We start from the raw sequence: 17,089 nt of genomic DNA, 5'->3' as shown, positions 1-17,089 counted from the left end.
GGTATTTGGCTTGGGAAATGGAAAGAACGTCCTGATCATCCTTTCGGCATTAGTTGGGTCAAAAAGCATAAAATTGTGGGGATTATTTTTGGTAATGGAGTGACACCAGATGACATTTGGCAGCCCATTTTTATCAAATTTACCAAAACTTTGAATTCGTGGAAATCTCGTAAATTATCGTTAAATAAAAAATGTATGGTAGTCAATGTTTTGGCTTGTAGCAAAATTTGGTATGTCGGTACTGTGGTTACAATGCCTAGGCATTATTTGAAACTTTTCCAAAAAACTTTATATACTTTTCTCTGGTCCTGTAAATCTGAGCCTTTAGCGCGCTCGACAGCCGTGCAGGGCCCCATTTGTGGTGGTCTTTCCATCGTCGATATTAAATGTAAGTTACAGTCCCTTTTGTTACAGGAATGTCAGAAAGTGATTTGCAATTATAAAGCTAAATGGGTATATTTTTGTATTTATTGGAGCGGGTTATCGTTCAGAGATTATAACTCTGCTCTGGCGAGAAACTCTATTCCTCACAGTGACCATGTTCCGTCGTTTTATACTTTTGTGTAATTTCAATGTTCCATGCATTCATGGCTATTATAAAACTTTGACTTTTGGTAAGGTATCAACTAAAGAACTGTATTTTCTGTCAGTAAAAAGTATTTCTAAGACCCCGAAAAATGTATCTGTATTTCCTTCTATTAATTTTGAAGGGTTTTTAAGGTATGTACACAATAAGTTTTTAGACACTAATGCTAGAGACGTTGTTTTTAGAATTGTACATGAAATTATTACAGTAAACTATTGCATGTGTAGGATCGGTGTGTAAAAATGTAAGAAATGTTCTTTGTGTTGTAAAGACATAGAAACAATCAGTCATCTATTTTACGAGTCTGTTTTATTATTGTTCGCGCCAGGTGTTACGTACATCAGTAGATTTGGGCTGTTTGTATCATGTTGCATATAAGTTGTCATTGTTTATAGATGTCATTGTATCATTGTGTAAACAAGTGGCAGTAGGGTTTTCCTCTATTTGCTTTTATTTGTATATATTAATAAACTTTTATGCAAAAAAAAAGTATGTGTTCATATCAGCTTCATATATGTTCAAATCAAGTAAATTTTATTTAACGTCGATATAATTACAAAGAAAACATAAGCTCGTTTAGTGAGCTTTTACAATCGACATAATAAATAAAACATACATAAAACAATGTTTCATTAATTTAACAAGATATGTTCATGCTGTAAAAGATACAGGTATAGGACAACGCTTATCTTAGAGTTGTACCCAGTGACAGGCTGAAGTGGACCACACACATAAAAAAATATCAAACCGTTCAAATTCCATCATTGGATTCATCCGCCGAAACTTCAAGTACTGTTCCAACCCCCTTAAAGAATTACACTTGTCAGATCTATAGTCGACTATGCTTCTGTTGTATGGGATCCATACCAGAAAAGGGGCATAGACCGTCTAGAAGGGATACAGCGACGTGCTGCCCGCTTTGTATGCAATTATTACAGCAGATACAGTAGCGTATCCAAAATGATGGAGGAACTTAAATGGCAACCTCTATCCGAACGCAGACGAGACCAGCGTTTAGTGTTACTTTACAAAAAAGTTCACGGCCTCGTGGCCATACCCGCTGACTCGCTATTCCAGTTTAATTCCAGACCATCTCCATCTAGAACACAGCACAGTAAATCCATCAAAGTGCTTAGTTGTAACACCGACAAACATTGTATATAAAAATTCATTTGTACCAGCACGGAATTAGATTATCTAAGTCCGTGGTACCAGCACCATAAAAGACTGGAATGCACTACCATCGCGCATAATCAACTGTAAAACTACGGAACAGTTTAAGCACAGGGGCACGTTACAAATGTCTGAAATGCACACATATGCTCTTCTGATATGGGTCACAACACATTTAAACATACATATCAGTAAAGCATATGTGTGTATTTCAGACATTTGTAACGTGCCCCTGTGGTTTAAGGCCACTATTGCTACCAAAATTGACTAGGATTGATATAGCGCATTCACTCACCCTGGATGAACTTTGCTCAGTGGTGAGCTAATTTCCAGTGCAAATACAGATCTACAGATACAAATAGAGAGGAAGCTTTCTTTAAAACATATTTAAATTTAAATAAATAAGAACAATGATAACATTTAATGCGGTAAAAGTGGCATGTTACATTTATCACATTTTGACTTTCATTTATTATTTTATCACATTTGCTTATAATTATTGATTATGAGATGTTTACATATAATAAAGCATTTAAAGCATATCTATAACACACCGGGGAACATAAGGCCATTTCTGACCTTTGGTGCGTGTTTTCCCAGTACATTATTTATGTATAACCTTCCATTGATGTACACGTATTTCTGACATCCACGTGCTTTCTCAAAACAAAGTTCTATATATAGATAACTAATATTAACCAATCAAATTATCTCTTTCATATGCTACTCGGTAACCCATTTCCGGCAAAATATTGAAAGATGTTGGTCATGCTGTTTTCAACTTTAAATTAGACCCGGGAGGTAGGATATATAGTTCGTAAGATTTACTGAGCGTATTTATTGTACTGAATATATGCATAATCACGCCAAAAAAATCAACGGTTTGTTTCATTTAATAACCAGATTACAATCGAAAGTAAACTGATGAAGACTCGGTTTTGACGGCTACAGTAGGCCTCCTTCATTCACATGAGAAACTAATCTCATAGGCTTAGTATGGAGCGATGTCTGTTCCTTTGCACATGTACGGATTAAACATGATGATATAATATAGATGCAAGATAAAATAATGGCAAATGTTATGAACTTTAGAAGACTCGACAACTAAATACTAGGTTAAAACTGAATTAAAAATGGGCGTGTGGGTGTCAACAGCACACGGCAGGACAGTGATTTATAGTTCTGTAGCCCGACTTTCCTCTGGCCCTGACACCAGACTTAGAAATTTTGACAGACCGATGTCTGGTGTGGGGCCAGAGCGCACTGCTATATATATGAAAACGTAGAATTATCTGACATCGTCATGGGAATGACCAATCAACAGGCCGTACTGATCCGGACCGAAAACGGAATATATCATTCTATGTTTAGAAGATATCTCACACCATTTTTGTTGATTATTCACACCCATGACCTAAAAAAATGACGTTTGCTCAGGTGGGAAATTTTTGATCGATTGAAAACAAAGGACTCTACTGACGGAATTTAGCAAGTGATAATAAGATCGGATTTGGATCAATAAATAATCCATTTATCGATAGAAGTGAGGGATGTTTTGTGTATAGTCGATTTCTGTTATCAGAACCTCAAAATTCTCTGACACCAAACAGTGACGGATAATTCCACATTTTCATATAGCAGTGCGATCTGGCCCCACACCAGACATATGTCTGTCAAAATGTCTAAGTCTGGTGTCGGGGTCAGAGGAAAGTCGGGCTACATTTTGCTGTGAAGGATATGCGATGCAGGAAAAAATCTTTGCACCAAGCCAGGCAATGGTTTTAAAAGTGTGGTTATATCCATGATGTATGGTACAGATGACACGAAAGTTCATTTAATGCAGGGTTGATGGTATGTGTTATTTTTCATACTACATGTACCATATTATTATGAACATTTTCTTGTTACACAACCAATGAGAGTTTCTATGTGACGATTCGACGACTAGCATGGCATTTACTGTCACCTTCATCAGATAAATGACCAGTGAAGCGTATGTACACAAAAGTATAAAAAATGTACAAGTTGTCCAAGAAAATTGATGTCGATTCGGCTATGTTATAAGCATATGTACAATAGTTATATATGTACCAAATTGACTCAATTCAGCTACGCATTGTTTAACACTTGCTCATAGATGTGCTAGAGTCTTTGAGCCCCCTTGTCTCTATTTAGAACTGGCCCACTGTGGCGTATCCAGATGGCTTCCTTTATCTGCTGCTTGAACAGATTGCTCTCTCTACATGTCCAATACTTTGGAGTTATCCCAGTCAATCACATGATTTTTCTGTGTGGCATGGTCTGTAATTGCTGATTTATTTATCTGGGACTCCGACCGTTGACCAAGTATTAAACAAAGTGTAGCTGAATCGAGTCAATTCAGTACACATATGAAAAATATTGTACATACGCTAACAGCGTAGTGGATTCAACACAACTCATACACATTTTACACCTTTGTGTTACATATGCTTCACTGGTCATTTGTCTGGTGAAGGTGACATGCTGTACTAGTCATTGAAACGTTGCATAGAAACACTTACTGGTTGTGTAACGAGAACATTTTCATAATCCATACTTACCAACCCGAAGAAAAAGTTTAGAAACATGTATATTTTATTTTATCAGATTATAATTTGTGCTTTTTTCCCTTTTTTGGCAGGAGGAACACAGTAATGTCGGACATGTTCACCTGCTGTGTGTGTGGCAGTGTCAGCTACGCTATCCTGGATTTTCTCAATCACAAAGCACAACGTGAGTATCTTGATGTTAACAGCTTTAGTACACAAGTAATGGCCTATTTGTTGTTTAGAAGTACACTAGTAGTATTCTATATTTGACAAGTTACTGATATTTTCTTCCATATGTTACATTTGTGTTGAAATTTGATGATTAATTAACCTGTGATCAATCAATAATAGTTTTAAAAAATACCTGGGACTCCAAGTGCAGTAATGGGTAATATTATTGGTAATATATATCTAAGAAGAAGGTAGGCTTGGAATCATGAATCATTCTGTTGAAAACTCAATTATTTTGACTAAAATTGATCATGAATTCTGTAGTCGTTTAATTAGCTTATTGGCCTAACTGACCAAAAAGTCAACAAAGTTGATTAATTGAAACATCACTACTATTCGTTACAAACAAATGGTGTCTTTATTGTTTATATATAATATATGGTGTTGAGTACTAAGCTTTTCTATTAGATGAGAGGTTGAACTTTGATCCAACTGTGATCTTTGACCTTGAACTGGCTACTAGTCGCCTGCTCGATCAAGTGCTATTTTGTTGATTTATTTTAGATATTTTTGTTTGTTAATTAATCAGAGTGTCAACCCACTGTTTCCCTATACATTGGGGTATATTTCAGGTAGAGTGTTTTTAGTTGATGTTAATGTTTCAGTAGAGATGAATTGACCGAGCGATGAATATGAATTCATCAAGGTGCTTTATATCTGAATATAATAGAGTTACTGCTGCAGAAATTTGAAGTTAAATGATAATTCAATATAATGAACACAATACATAAATATGGAATTCCACTGCATGGGTTATTTCCTCATCATTTTTTTAAAAGATGTTTTGAATTGCTAAATATTGATAATGTTTGTTCGTATTTGTATAGAATAAAACATGCACAATAGATACTATTACACTGTTATAAATCTATAGAAAAGCTTTCATATGTACATATGGTTATAGAGTTTGGTTTCCATTCTTCAGATGCAGCCCCAGGTGCAGGTATACACTGTGAATTCTGTCAGATATCGTACGCTAGATATATCACACTGAAGGAGCACTATCGTACCAAACACAAGATTGTGTTCTCTGACGAAGGCAGTCAAAACAGGTTAGCTAGAAGTCGCCAGTACAAGCGCAGGAAAAAGACAGACAGTGAACAAATTCAGTTAGTGGCAGAAAACATTGATCAAGTTTCACGAGTGGAAGATGGTTTTGTTGTCATGGAAAAGAAGTCAGATTTTGATGACATTGTCAACAACATGGAACACACCTCACAGCAAATCACCAACATGCAGGATATCACTGAGAAGAGTTCTGGTCTTAATATCGTACCCACTGGTGAAGGACTGGTGTCTACAGCTGTAATCATCATGACGAGTCATAACGAAAATATCATCCCTAATAAAGGTTTGGATACTCATCCCATCTCACATCTTTTAGAGTCCAGTACAGATGCAAACTTCAATTCGTCAGCACTATCCTGTGACATGCCTCCTTCAGGGACGGATATAGTGGAAGCACGCTTAGTACAGGGACCAAATCATCCTCACGACCATGAAGAGTTCTTATTCAATGATCAAAATGCAGTACATGTAGTGATGGAGAGAAGTAATCACGACAGCATGATGACAAATGGAATCTGTTCTCTTATGACGACATCAGACATCCAAGATAAAAGCTCTGGGTTGTCCCAAGGCTATGATGACTTTAACATGACTGCAGGAAATGTTCAACTACCCTATGGTATGCAGCACCCTGGAGATTTATGTGAGCTAGAACAGATGGATAATGATTCTTCTGTCCATGTGATCGTGGAGAAAAGTGACTCGCTGAGTAATCACCCCTTGGTCAGCAATGGTGAGTTAATGAATCTGTGTAGTGGGGACAGCAATGGAAACCTCATCTCACATCAGCTAGATCAGACAGAGACTGAACTCATGTCTGGCACTCCTTTACTAGACAAATCAGTAACAGACGACTTCCACTTCATACTGTTGACAGATTTAGTGGAGGGTAGCTCTATTACATACGGTAAACAGGCGTTCCGGTGTCTGCACTGTGAGTTCCAGAGTTGTTGGAAGAGTGGACTGTGTCGACACATGCGAGAGGAACACCCGGAGACGCTGTCTCTCCATCAAGCCATTCAGATAAAAACAGCACACACAGACAGCAATAGAACAGTGATGAAAATGTCGGAGTATACAGCCATGCAGGTGATGTGGAAAAACAAGACCGCTCATCCACGGTCACGTGGTGTGGAGAAACAGGATCTTCCAGGTAACTTCACCTGTCCAAAGTGTGACAAAGTGTTCAATAGACTGCGATATTTGAGGAAGCATCAGATTGTTCACCGTACCGACCAGAAATTTCTCTGCGATGAATGTGGAAAAGCGTTCAAAACAAGAGCATATTTAAATCAACATAGGAAAATTCACAAAAAGGAAGCATATAATTGTAACCAGTGTGACTTCACTTCCTCCATAAACACAGTGATCCACGAACACAGACAGATCCACAACAAGGGGTGTGTGCTGTGTGATGTATGTGGCACAGCCTACTTTGACAAATCTACTCTTGCCAAACACAAATCTGTTCATGACATGAGTCGTCCATTTCCCTGTACATACCCAGGATGCACCTGGCGCTTCAGAAATGAGGTAATGTGTCGTGCACATATTAGGAATCACACAACAAAAGGTAAATTCAAGTGCACAATCTGTGGCTATGTTTTTAGACATAAACATCACCTGCAGAGACATGAGGAGAAAATGCATGGCATAGTGATTCCAAAAACATGGTCAAAGAAAAATGTAGAGGAAACAAAGTTGGACACGGTTGAAGAAATAACAGACACGGTCAATCTTATTGTAGACCCAGATATTAGCTCTGATCATCTGAATCTCCAAAATGCTTTGCACACGAACCAGCTAGTGATTGCCACAGACAGTGAGGGGAACACAATTAACTATGAAGTGGCAGATATCGCAATGAATGTGGCTTACCAGACACTACTGGCGGGGACAGATGGACAATCAGTGGACACTCACACCATCCTCATACCTCACCAGTCCAACGACTGTAGCCACATCGTACTACAGCAGGAGACAGAATCTATCACAGAAACTGTGCAATAGTCAAACCATGCTAAGAGATTCAATGTATCTTGCCCTAGAAACTAAATTAATTTTGTTTAAGAAAGTCTGAAACTAAATTAATTCTTGTTTTAAAAACTAATAATTGATATTGATTACAAACTTAAAAACAAAATATTGTTTTAAAAACTGAATTTACCAGTATATTGTTTGATTAATCTTGTTTCTAATACAGATAATGTATACAGATTTATTTTTGTTTTAGAAATTGAATTAATATTCATAAACAAAATTACCAGACCTTAATACTTTTTCCTAAACGCTACATTGATCTGTGTTTAAAACTAAAGTAATGTTGTTTCAGAAATTAAAATTAAATTATAACTTTGATAACTCTATAGCTATAGACTCATGACATGTAAGGTCCTAATAACAAAGTAATTATTCAGCATTCATATATATTTGGATTGTCAAAGATCGCAGGTTTGAGACCTATGTGGGCATGCACAGTTGCCAGGTACTGGCTGTAGGTCGGTGTTTTTTTCTCCAGGAACTCCAGCTTTCCTCCACCACCAAAACCTGGCACATCCTTAAATCAATGTAGTTGTTAATAGGAATTAAAACACAAACAAACAAAAGTCAAAGATAACTTTCAAGCAAAAAGCAATTAAAAACTCATATCTGAAAAAAATTGTGTGTCAGGCTAACACAACTTGACATTACTGGTTTCTTGCATTAAATCATTGTTATAAATGTTTTTGTCACTAATTTAGTATTCCTACCAGTATCAATACATGTCACATTGTGTGATGAGTGTATGGAACAGTTAACCCGCCATGCATACAGGTTGAAAATGAAGCAGGGCTAGAAATTAATAACGTGATGCAATCATTGGTGTTTCAGACAGATACCAATATTATTACAAACTTGATACTGACTTTGATTTCAGTCCCTATAAATCAGCATAACAGAGTCTAAACCTAAGTGTATTGCATCCAGAACTCAGTTGTATTGCAGTATGTATACACATGGTGCAGTTAGGAATAAACTGAAAGCATATGTGCAACCTATTTTTACTGATTTTGTTGTTTCAAATGTAAATCAATCTGTACTATAGCTAGAACATGTTCTTCCAGAATCAATATATAAATTTGATCTAAAACCTTCAATTGATATTTTAATGACATAATCCAATCAAAGCACTGTATCCTATTACTGTATTTATCCAGCAATAAGCCCATCCATTTCTATAACAGTTCAGTAGAAATGGCATATACACCCACTTTACTTTCAAAATTAAAAGTCAAAGATTATGTGTTGGACCTATGGGCTTTTTGCAGGATAAATACGGTAATTGTAACATATATTATGATACATGTAGGATATTTTAGACATGTTCTTTTGTTTACATGGTATGATCATTTTGTGTAGGAAAATTATTCATTCTCTTTTGATATTCTTTGAAAATTCTCTAAAATGTGCATACAACACAATCGTTGGACTGCCAGAGTCTATCTTGTACAAATACCTCATCTCAAAATTATGTATATATTTATGCAAATGCTCATATGTTTAACCTCATTTGAATTTCCGTCCTCGTGTTACAAAAGTTACTAAAACTTTCTAATGCTGTATTTCAAATTATACTTTGTGTCTTGTAACATATATATGACACCTGCATGTATCTGTTTGGAAACAAACCTCTATACATATGGTTTATGCACTGTTTACCATAAACAACAGTAACAATATATTGATTAAGCCCAGGATTTTTTTTTTTAAAGGGTATTTTCAAAATGTTCATTTTCCGTTTTTTTTTTAATTCAAGATTTAAAGAAGGAAAAAGAGTTTTAATCTTGTTAAAATGTATTATTTAATTGAGAGATATTTAAAACTGGGATTGTCTTTCCATGAAAATGTATTTATCCCAAAGTTCTTTTGCTTTTTCCTAGCATAACAAAATATCATCAATACCGGTATGTTATATAACTGTTTTAGACATAAAGAGAAAATGTTGTCTTTAGCTGTGTAACATTAGTTGACAGACACTAAGTTTACTTTTGTTTTAACAGAAAGCATACTAAGTCCTTTTCTTGTTGAATTTACATATTACATAGCAATAAAGTATGATAAAATCAGCCATAAACACAGCATAACAATAGCTTCGTTGTTAATGGAAATACCACTTTCCAGTAAATAGTACCAGTCTGGTGCTCTGAACTTTACAATATATTTAACTGGTATTTCTTGCATCAATAGAATGTGCTAAACTTCATTTTTATGATACAAGTCACGGTCATCAAACTTTGACATTGAAATGTAGGTCTCTCTGACCTATCTGTTAAGCTTAACTTCATGACTTTGATTAAAATGTATTTCTCTCATATCCGGTCATGTTAGATAACGCTGGCCATGTATACATGGGCGTGAAGTCACAATGGCTTGACAATGACGTGAAGTTACAAATTTGGAACTCTCCGATGTCGCAATACAAAAGGCGACGTGATGAAATTAAAAACCTTTAATGATATATTTACTGTGCATGTTAGAAAGTTGTGATTTATTTTCCTGCGCAAACTCTGTTTGCCAATATGGGTATGCTAAATCTGGCTGATCGATTTGTTTTCATCTAAAAAGCTCAGGGGGAAAAATTGATATTTTCAAAATAGTGGCCAGTCCAAACGCATTTCATGTGGTTGGAATGAGAGAAAAATACTCTTTCATGCCCAAGGGTGTAGGATAGGGAAATTCCACCCTCTGGGTTTTCAAATTTGGTGAAACCCTTGGGGAAATTCCACACTCAGCATTTTCAAACTTGACAAAACCCACGGCAAAGCCTTAGGTTTTTACGAAAACCCTGAGGGTGAAATTTCCCTATCCTACACCCCTGTGAATGAAAGAGTCTTATAGCCTGGCACAGATCTATCAAAGCTATATGTATGTTTTACAGATTTTTTCTAGTTCAAGCATGCATCTCAAAAGTGTTGTGACTCAAAACTGTGTCCATTTTCTTGTAAGATTGCTGTTGCTCTATTTCCTACTTGGTCAGAACACATTTCTTGCCAACCAGAGAGTGATGTCTCCACTTTCAATGGTGCTGTTACTTGTTAAGCCCTCAGGTTTGTAAAGCTGACGAATTGTTTACATCAACTATTCATGCTTAATTCTTGTCAAAAAAATGTTTCGTGTCCAATTTGTCAAAATGGCAGGAAAGAAAAAAGAATTTATCTTCATATTTATGTGTGGTGTAGACAGAAAAATGTCAACCATCAGAATAATATTTTTGAATCTAAAAAAACATTACGAGGCCTCGTTCTGGACACACAAAATTTGAACTCTAATACAATTATTTGGCCGCCCATAATGAAATCTCAGGAAATGACAATTAAAGAATAATATTTTCTAAATACGTTTAAAACATTAAGATATGGATATAGAGGCAGTGTCTGCCTGCATCCATTATTTATACTATTGTATCCTATATTGTGTTCGTACATTTTACCGAGATGTGCAAGGGGGCAAGTAAACTCACATGTACACTCATGTACCGTATTTGTTAATTAGTGCCCAGGGCACATGAAAGGTTGGCTGAAGGGGTGAACTAATGGGGCTTATAAGGAGAGAGGTGCAAAAATTGTGGCATATATGGTATATGGTAAGTCTGTAATAAACTTGTATAAATGAAAAGAACATACTGAGCTCAAGTGCATACAGTATTGTCATGTTTAGAGTAGCATTCCACTGACAAATGTTTTATACTATATTTATAGAATGTTTTCAATTAAAATCATTAAACCACTCGGAGCTGATTTTGTTGTATCTACCAAGTATAAAAATTGTTCCAACAAAAGAGAAAACTTTAATTGTATACTGATTAATTTATGAACTAATAATAACAACAACCTCCAGACACTCTATCAGCATCATTAACCATAATAAACTTTGGAGGATTGTATAAATATGTACTACTACTACCACCACTGCCAGTATATACATGTATGTAGGGCAGGCTAGAAGGAGTTCCTGGTGTTTTTCTATTGATTGTGATCCTTGGCCTGGTACTTCTTGCACAAATGTTTTGATGTGCACCAGTCTGCCTTCTCACTGTATCAGTCGTTGTAATCCATTGTTACTTTTAGCTCGCCTATTTGGTGATTACGGTTGCTATAATGTCGTCATCCTGGCGTCGGCATCCCAGTTCACAGAGGTTCAAGTTTTTTTCCAGTCAGAGTTGGATCATCACACTCAATACTCTGTTGTCTATTATAAGGTCAAAGTATTTACATGGAGTGTAAGCAATGTGGTGGACAATATTTTCATATTTTAGGGGCTAGAGCTGCTTAATTCGACTTGGTTGAAGTTTTTGGGCAAGTCTGCATGTGCAGAGTTGGATTGGTCACCACCATCACGAAGCTGCATGTGGACTATTTCACGTTGTCTGGTCATCTCTTCTTTTGAAATGTACAACATGTTAAGGTACAGAAAAACCTTGTTATATTGCCACCATTTGTTCAAAGAAATAATGGCATTAGTAAGGGGTTTGGCAATAAATTGAGGAAAACATACAATTAATTTGGAAAAAGATTATGTCTTCGTCTTGTTTCCTATAGAAATTGGTGGAGCTAACCTTTAATCCAGTTTCTGTGATATTGATATTAATGACTGAAATAGATTTCTGATGGAATAAAGCAAGCATTTAATCCAGTTTCTGTGATATTAATGACTGAAATAGATTTCTGATGGAATAAAGCTAGCATTTAATCAGTTTCTGTGATATTAATGACTGAAATAGATTTCTGATGGTAGAAAGATAAAAGTCAATCCAGTTTCTGTGATATTAGCGACTGAAATAGATTTCTGATGGAATAAACCTAGCATTTAATCCAGTTTCTGTGATATTAAAGACTGAAATAGATTTCTGATGAAAGAAAATTAATAGTCAATCCAGTTTCTGTGATATTAAAGACTGAAATAGATTTCTGATGAAAGAAAATTAATAGTCAATCCAGTTTCTGTGATATTAAAGACTGAAATAGATTTCTGATGAAAGAAAGTTAATAGTCAATCCAGTTTCTGTGATATTAGCGACCGAGAGATTTTAATGTTAAGTAACACATAGATTTCTGCAAGTTTAAGGACTCCTGCAGTCTTCCACAGGATTACTTCTCAGTATATGTTGTAACCTATAAGTACTGTACAGCTGTGTGGATAGCTTACGATGAAGCATCTTGATCAAATACCAGCTACAAGACGGATCAAAACCAACTTTCAATTCATATTACTCTTAACCAAAAAGTAATACTGGTGGCAAAAACTTAGCATTGATGTGTACTATGGATGTTTATAACTTATTCTGGACTTTCCAAATTTCAAACAGTGATCAAAATATCATGTACCAGTTCACACAAAAACAAGATGAATTTAACAGCAATAGTTTTGAAATCCCAGTACTTGTGTTAAATTCGAGTATGGCTTACTGACAATAGACTGCTGTGACTACACAAAACAACTCACTTTTGATGTCATTTGATGTCATTTGTTTTAATTTAGGAGAGTTGAACTTGTTTCAATCATTTTTCTACAATGTGAATTACAGGTCAACATACTTGAAAATGAAACAGGTAACGAAAATGAAAAAGCACAGAGGACAAACAAGCATCTTGTACAGTATAAGGTTCACATCAAATAGTTATAGTTCAGAAATTTTTGATTGGCCTTTTTCCTTTCCTATTCTGGTATGCTAAGAAATGGCAGTAAAAACGTGAAATAGTCCATACAATTGATATTTGTTCAGAAATGTCAACAATCACACAGATCAGGAATCATCGTCTGCCTCCAGGTTAATGTTATTGCCAAATTTAGCATACAGTTCCACTTTTAGGTCCTGTAGAATTTGTTTATGAACCTCACACTGGCTGTCAATCTCCTTCATCTCTTCTTGGACACGTAGTTTGGCCTTTTCCAACATCTCACCAGTGCTCTCCGCATTCAAGCTGACAAACACCTCTCCTATCTGGTATGTAAGGTTGAGTCAAGAGAAATAACACAAAAATATACATTGTAGGCATCATCTTACAGAAATTATGCAAAGAAGAATCTTGATAAAGATTTTTTACCATGACCCAATTAAAACTTGTTCTCTATGGTAAATTATACTTGGAAACCTTATAAATTACACAATTCCTTTACAAAAACTTGTATATATATCATTCCTTTTCAAATCTTTGATAATGTAATGTTACTACATGTAAGTACATGCAATTGGCATATTATTTTACAGGTTTATGTAATACATTTAATTTCATGTAGCCTACATTAATATATATATGTTTATCCATAACCATTCAAACATTCTGCAGGGCAACACTGTAACCTGAAGAGGATATAAATATCATGTACATAAAACCACAACAGTTCAAGTGATTTTTTGGACACAGACATTTTAATCCTGGACTCAAAATTTTCCTTTGGAAGTCACCCACTTTTTGAGAGCAAATATTTATCTTAGCAATGAGACTCATCAATATTTTTCTGTTCACTACGGACCGAGAAACTACGTATAAATAAAGGATATGGAATCGAGTCATCACCGTCCTCCAGCATTAAAATCTCGTCAGCAGCATCTTCCAGGTTCTGTAGCTCTTTCTGTCAAAATCAAAACGAAGGAAATGTTACGTCAGCAGAGGAATCTTGTACCCTATTTCACCTAGTATAAACCCAGGTCAATAACCTTAATGGTCCCTTGAAGAAAGAGGCCAACATAAACCCTGGGTACAGGAGCTACTTTCCAGATTCCAGATCTAGAGAGTACTTTTTGAAACAAGGGCTGATACACAAATATGACCAATGGGCTTATCATGGTTTTTTAATGAAACTCATTGTAGGAATAAAGATAAACTCATTGTAGGAATAAAGATGCTTCAGTCTAATATAATTTAACACATGTAGATAATACAATAATTTACTTTTGTATCGTACATTCACTATATGATTCAACCAAAACTGAAGTTATGTCACATGATTTAATTTGGCTTTACCATCATTTAATTTTATAGTGTAGAGTTGTATTGATTGTCAAACCAAACAGAGTTGCTTAACACGTACCAGATTTCCTTTTCTAAAAGACAATGTTTTTAAGTATAACGGTTAAAATGTCAAGTATGAATACTATACACAACAAACTTAACAGTAGATAGTCCTGTTTTGGGGTTCTGGTGATCACAATATTAATGCAGCTGTGATTACTGGGAAACTTTTGCCAGGCCAAACCTTCACAGGCAAAATCTATATTCGCCCAGCATTCATTTTTTTCTTATTATTACTATATAGGGTGTGCTGTGTACTGATATTTATTGTCATGATTAATTCACCCTCATTGTGGAGAGCGAGAAAAGCAAAAGTTTAACTGTGGTGAACATTTTCTAGTATGCAGTAGTACTAGTATAGATTACATTGGTGAACCAAAAGTTTATCATCATATTGTCTCGGATAGAAAATTATTAAAGCTCAAATGGTTGAGAAATGGACCAGCAGTCTATCTTCCTGAGGAGGCACTTGGATGAAGTGACAGGTCTGTGGTCGGGCGGCACAGTGTAAAAGCCCACATGCTTTTCACCAAGGCAGCAGGGGTTTGATTACCCGATCAGATGTGAAAAGGTATGGGTCACCTGCCTGACCACGTGGGTTTTCTCTGGGTACTCCGGTTTCCTCCCACATTACATAACATCCGGGCAAACAAGAGCGATTAAATAAGTTGAAATAACTTGTTTCAAAATTGTTGTAAAATAAATCAAGTTTATATTGGGGCAATTGTAATTTATAATTTACTCAGATCAGGATTAAAACTGAGAGTCTACTGGTCCTTATATATATTAACCAATATCAGATACATAAGTGATCGATAGGGACATGACTAATTATCATGAGACATATCTCCCAACTCTCACTGTGTAGGTGTGCTATACACAGTACACTTATATACAAGGGTGGGGTATCTGTGCCACCCCCCTTCTTGGGCCGCTCGGGGGTCCTATCACAGAGGCATGAGAAAGGGGGTTATTTACAGTGATAAGGTGTTGTTTTTGTTTTTTTGTGTGTGTGCAGGGTATAGATAAAAGGTAGAAGCTGGCGTGTGTTTTAGCGTGTGATTATCATGAGGGCTTCAAGGGCTGCATAGGGTATGTGTGCCTTGAAGTCCTCTTGTGTTGTGCATTGAACTGCTGCTATGGGAAGGAGATTCCTGCATTGTGTTATTGTGTGTAGAAAGAATGAATATTGTAGGTGTCCTTTGTAGCAGATATGTGTTTGTATGCGTAAGGGTGTGCATGTCTGCTTCGAGGGCCTAAGGGTGCAAGTATATGTGTTGGGTTTATAGCTACGATTTAATGTACAATTTTGTAAAAAAGGATCATTGTGTGAAAGCGTCGTGTTTGTAGTGTTGGCCATTGTAGTTTGTGGATCATGTCTGTTACTGAGCTGGTGTTGTGGTATCTGTTGTTTGCGTAGCGTGCTGCTCTTCGTTGTTTTTTTTCTATTTGTTTAATTTGGTTTGTATTGTGTGGATCCCAAATGGAAGAGCAGTATTCAAGTTTTGGTGCGACTAGTGCTTTGTATGCGTATTCTTTTATATGTGGCGAGTTTATTTTTAAGTTGTGTTTTAGAAAACCTAGGGACCTATTGGCATTGGCTGTAATGTTGTTTATGTTTGTTGTAGTGATCCATATGTTTAACTTTTGCAACAAACCTTCTTATTTTCCTCTTCGTCCCTTAGGTCCTGTAGCCGGGCATTATTGCGGGCAAATTTGTTGATTTTCTGTTGGTCCTGGTATGTAACCTGTGTGTCTGTATCCTGTAGAAATATATGCATTCACATGTACATCACATGAGGAAAACAAGTTTATCTGGTTACATTGGCATAAGCCACAGGAGCCCGAAAATGTCAAAAAATAATTATAACAGTAATACAATTTTTTTTTAACATTTTCAAGCATCTTATACTAGGTATTTTTAGCCCACCATCATCTGATGGTGGGCTATTCAAATCACCCTGCGTCCGTGGTCCGTCGTCTGTCCGTTGTCCGCCGTCAGTCGGCCGTCCGTAAACAATTTTTGTTATCGGTATTTCTCAAGAAGTACCTGAGGGATCTTTCTCAAATTTTATATGCAGGTTCCCCTTGGTCCTAAGATGTGCAGGGCAACTTTTGAGACTGATCGGATAAACAACATGGCCGACAGGCAGCCATCTTGGATTTTGATAGTGAAAGTTTGTTATCCCTATTTCTCAAGAAGTACTAAAGGGATCTTTCTCAAATTTTATATGTAGGTTCCCCTTGGTCCTAAGCTGTGCAGGGCAACTTTTGAGACTGATCGGATTAACAACATGGCCGACAGGCAGCCATCTTGGATTTTGATAGTGAAAGTTTGTTATCCCTATTTCTCAAGAAGTACTAGAGGGATCTTTCTCAAATTTTATATGTAGGTTCCCCTTGGTCCT

The 17,089-nt window shown here is 36.1% G+C and overlaps 2 protein-coding genes across 2 annotated transcripts in view; one reads left to right on the top strand and one right to left on the bottom strand.

Moving 5' to 3' along the window:
• Window positions 1-2,505: 2,505 nt before the first annotated feature.
• Window positions 2,506-10,303, top strand: LOC110447631 (oocyte zinc finger protein XlCOF29-like). Its single transcript, XM_021493471.1, has 3 exons — window positions 2,506-2,560; window positions 4,422-4,513; window positions 5,486-10,303. The coding sequence occupies exons 2-3, from the start codon at window positions 4,435-4,437 to the stop codon at window positions 7,636-7,638; spliced, it is 2,232 nt and encodes a 743-aa protein (XP_021349146.1). The 5' UTR covers window positions 2,506-2,560; window positions 4,422-4,434; the 3' UTR covers window positions 7,639-10,303.
• Window positions 10,304-13,118: 2,815 nt separating this feature from the next.
• LOC110447611 (prefoldin subunit 4-like) overlaps window positions 13,119-17,089 on the bottom strand; it is a 5,135-nt gene continuing 1,164 nt past the window's right edge. Inside the window, exons 2-4 of the mRNA XM_021493408.1 lie at window positions 16,340-16,444; window positions 14,171-14,241; window positions 13,119-13,616 (exon numbers count right to left, since the gene is read on the bottom strand). Coding sequence (XP_021349083.1) covers window positions 13,412-13,616; window positions 14,171-14,241; window positions 16,340-16,444 — 381 coding nt within the window. The 3' untranslated portion in view covers window positions 13,119-13,411. The remainder of the gene's footprint in view (window positions 13,617-14,170; window positions 14,242-16,339; window positions 16,445-17,089) is intronic.

This window comes from Mizuhopecten yessoensis, unplaced genomic scaffold (genome assembly GCF_002113885.1).
Source record: "Mizuhopecten yessoensis strain PY_sf001 unplaced genomic scaffold, ASM211388v2 scaffold3537, whole genome shotgun sequence".
NCBI classification, from domain to species: Eukaryota; Metazoa; Mollusca; class Bivalvia; order Pectinida; family Pectinidae; genus Mizuhopecten; species Mizuhopecten yessoensis.
This window is presented reverse-complemented; position numbering and strand designations above follow the sequence as displayed.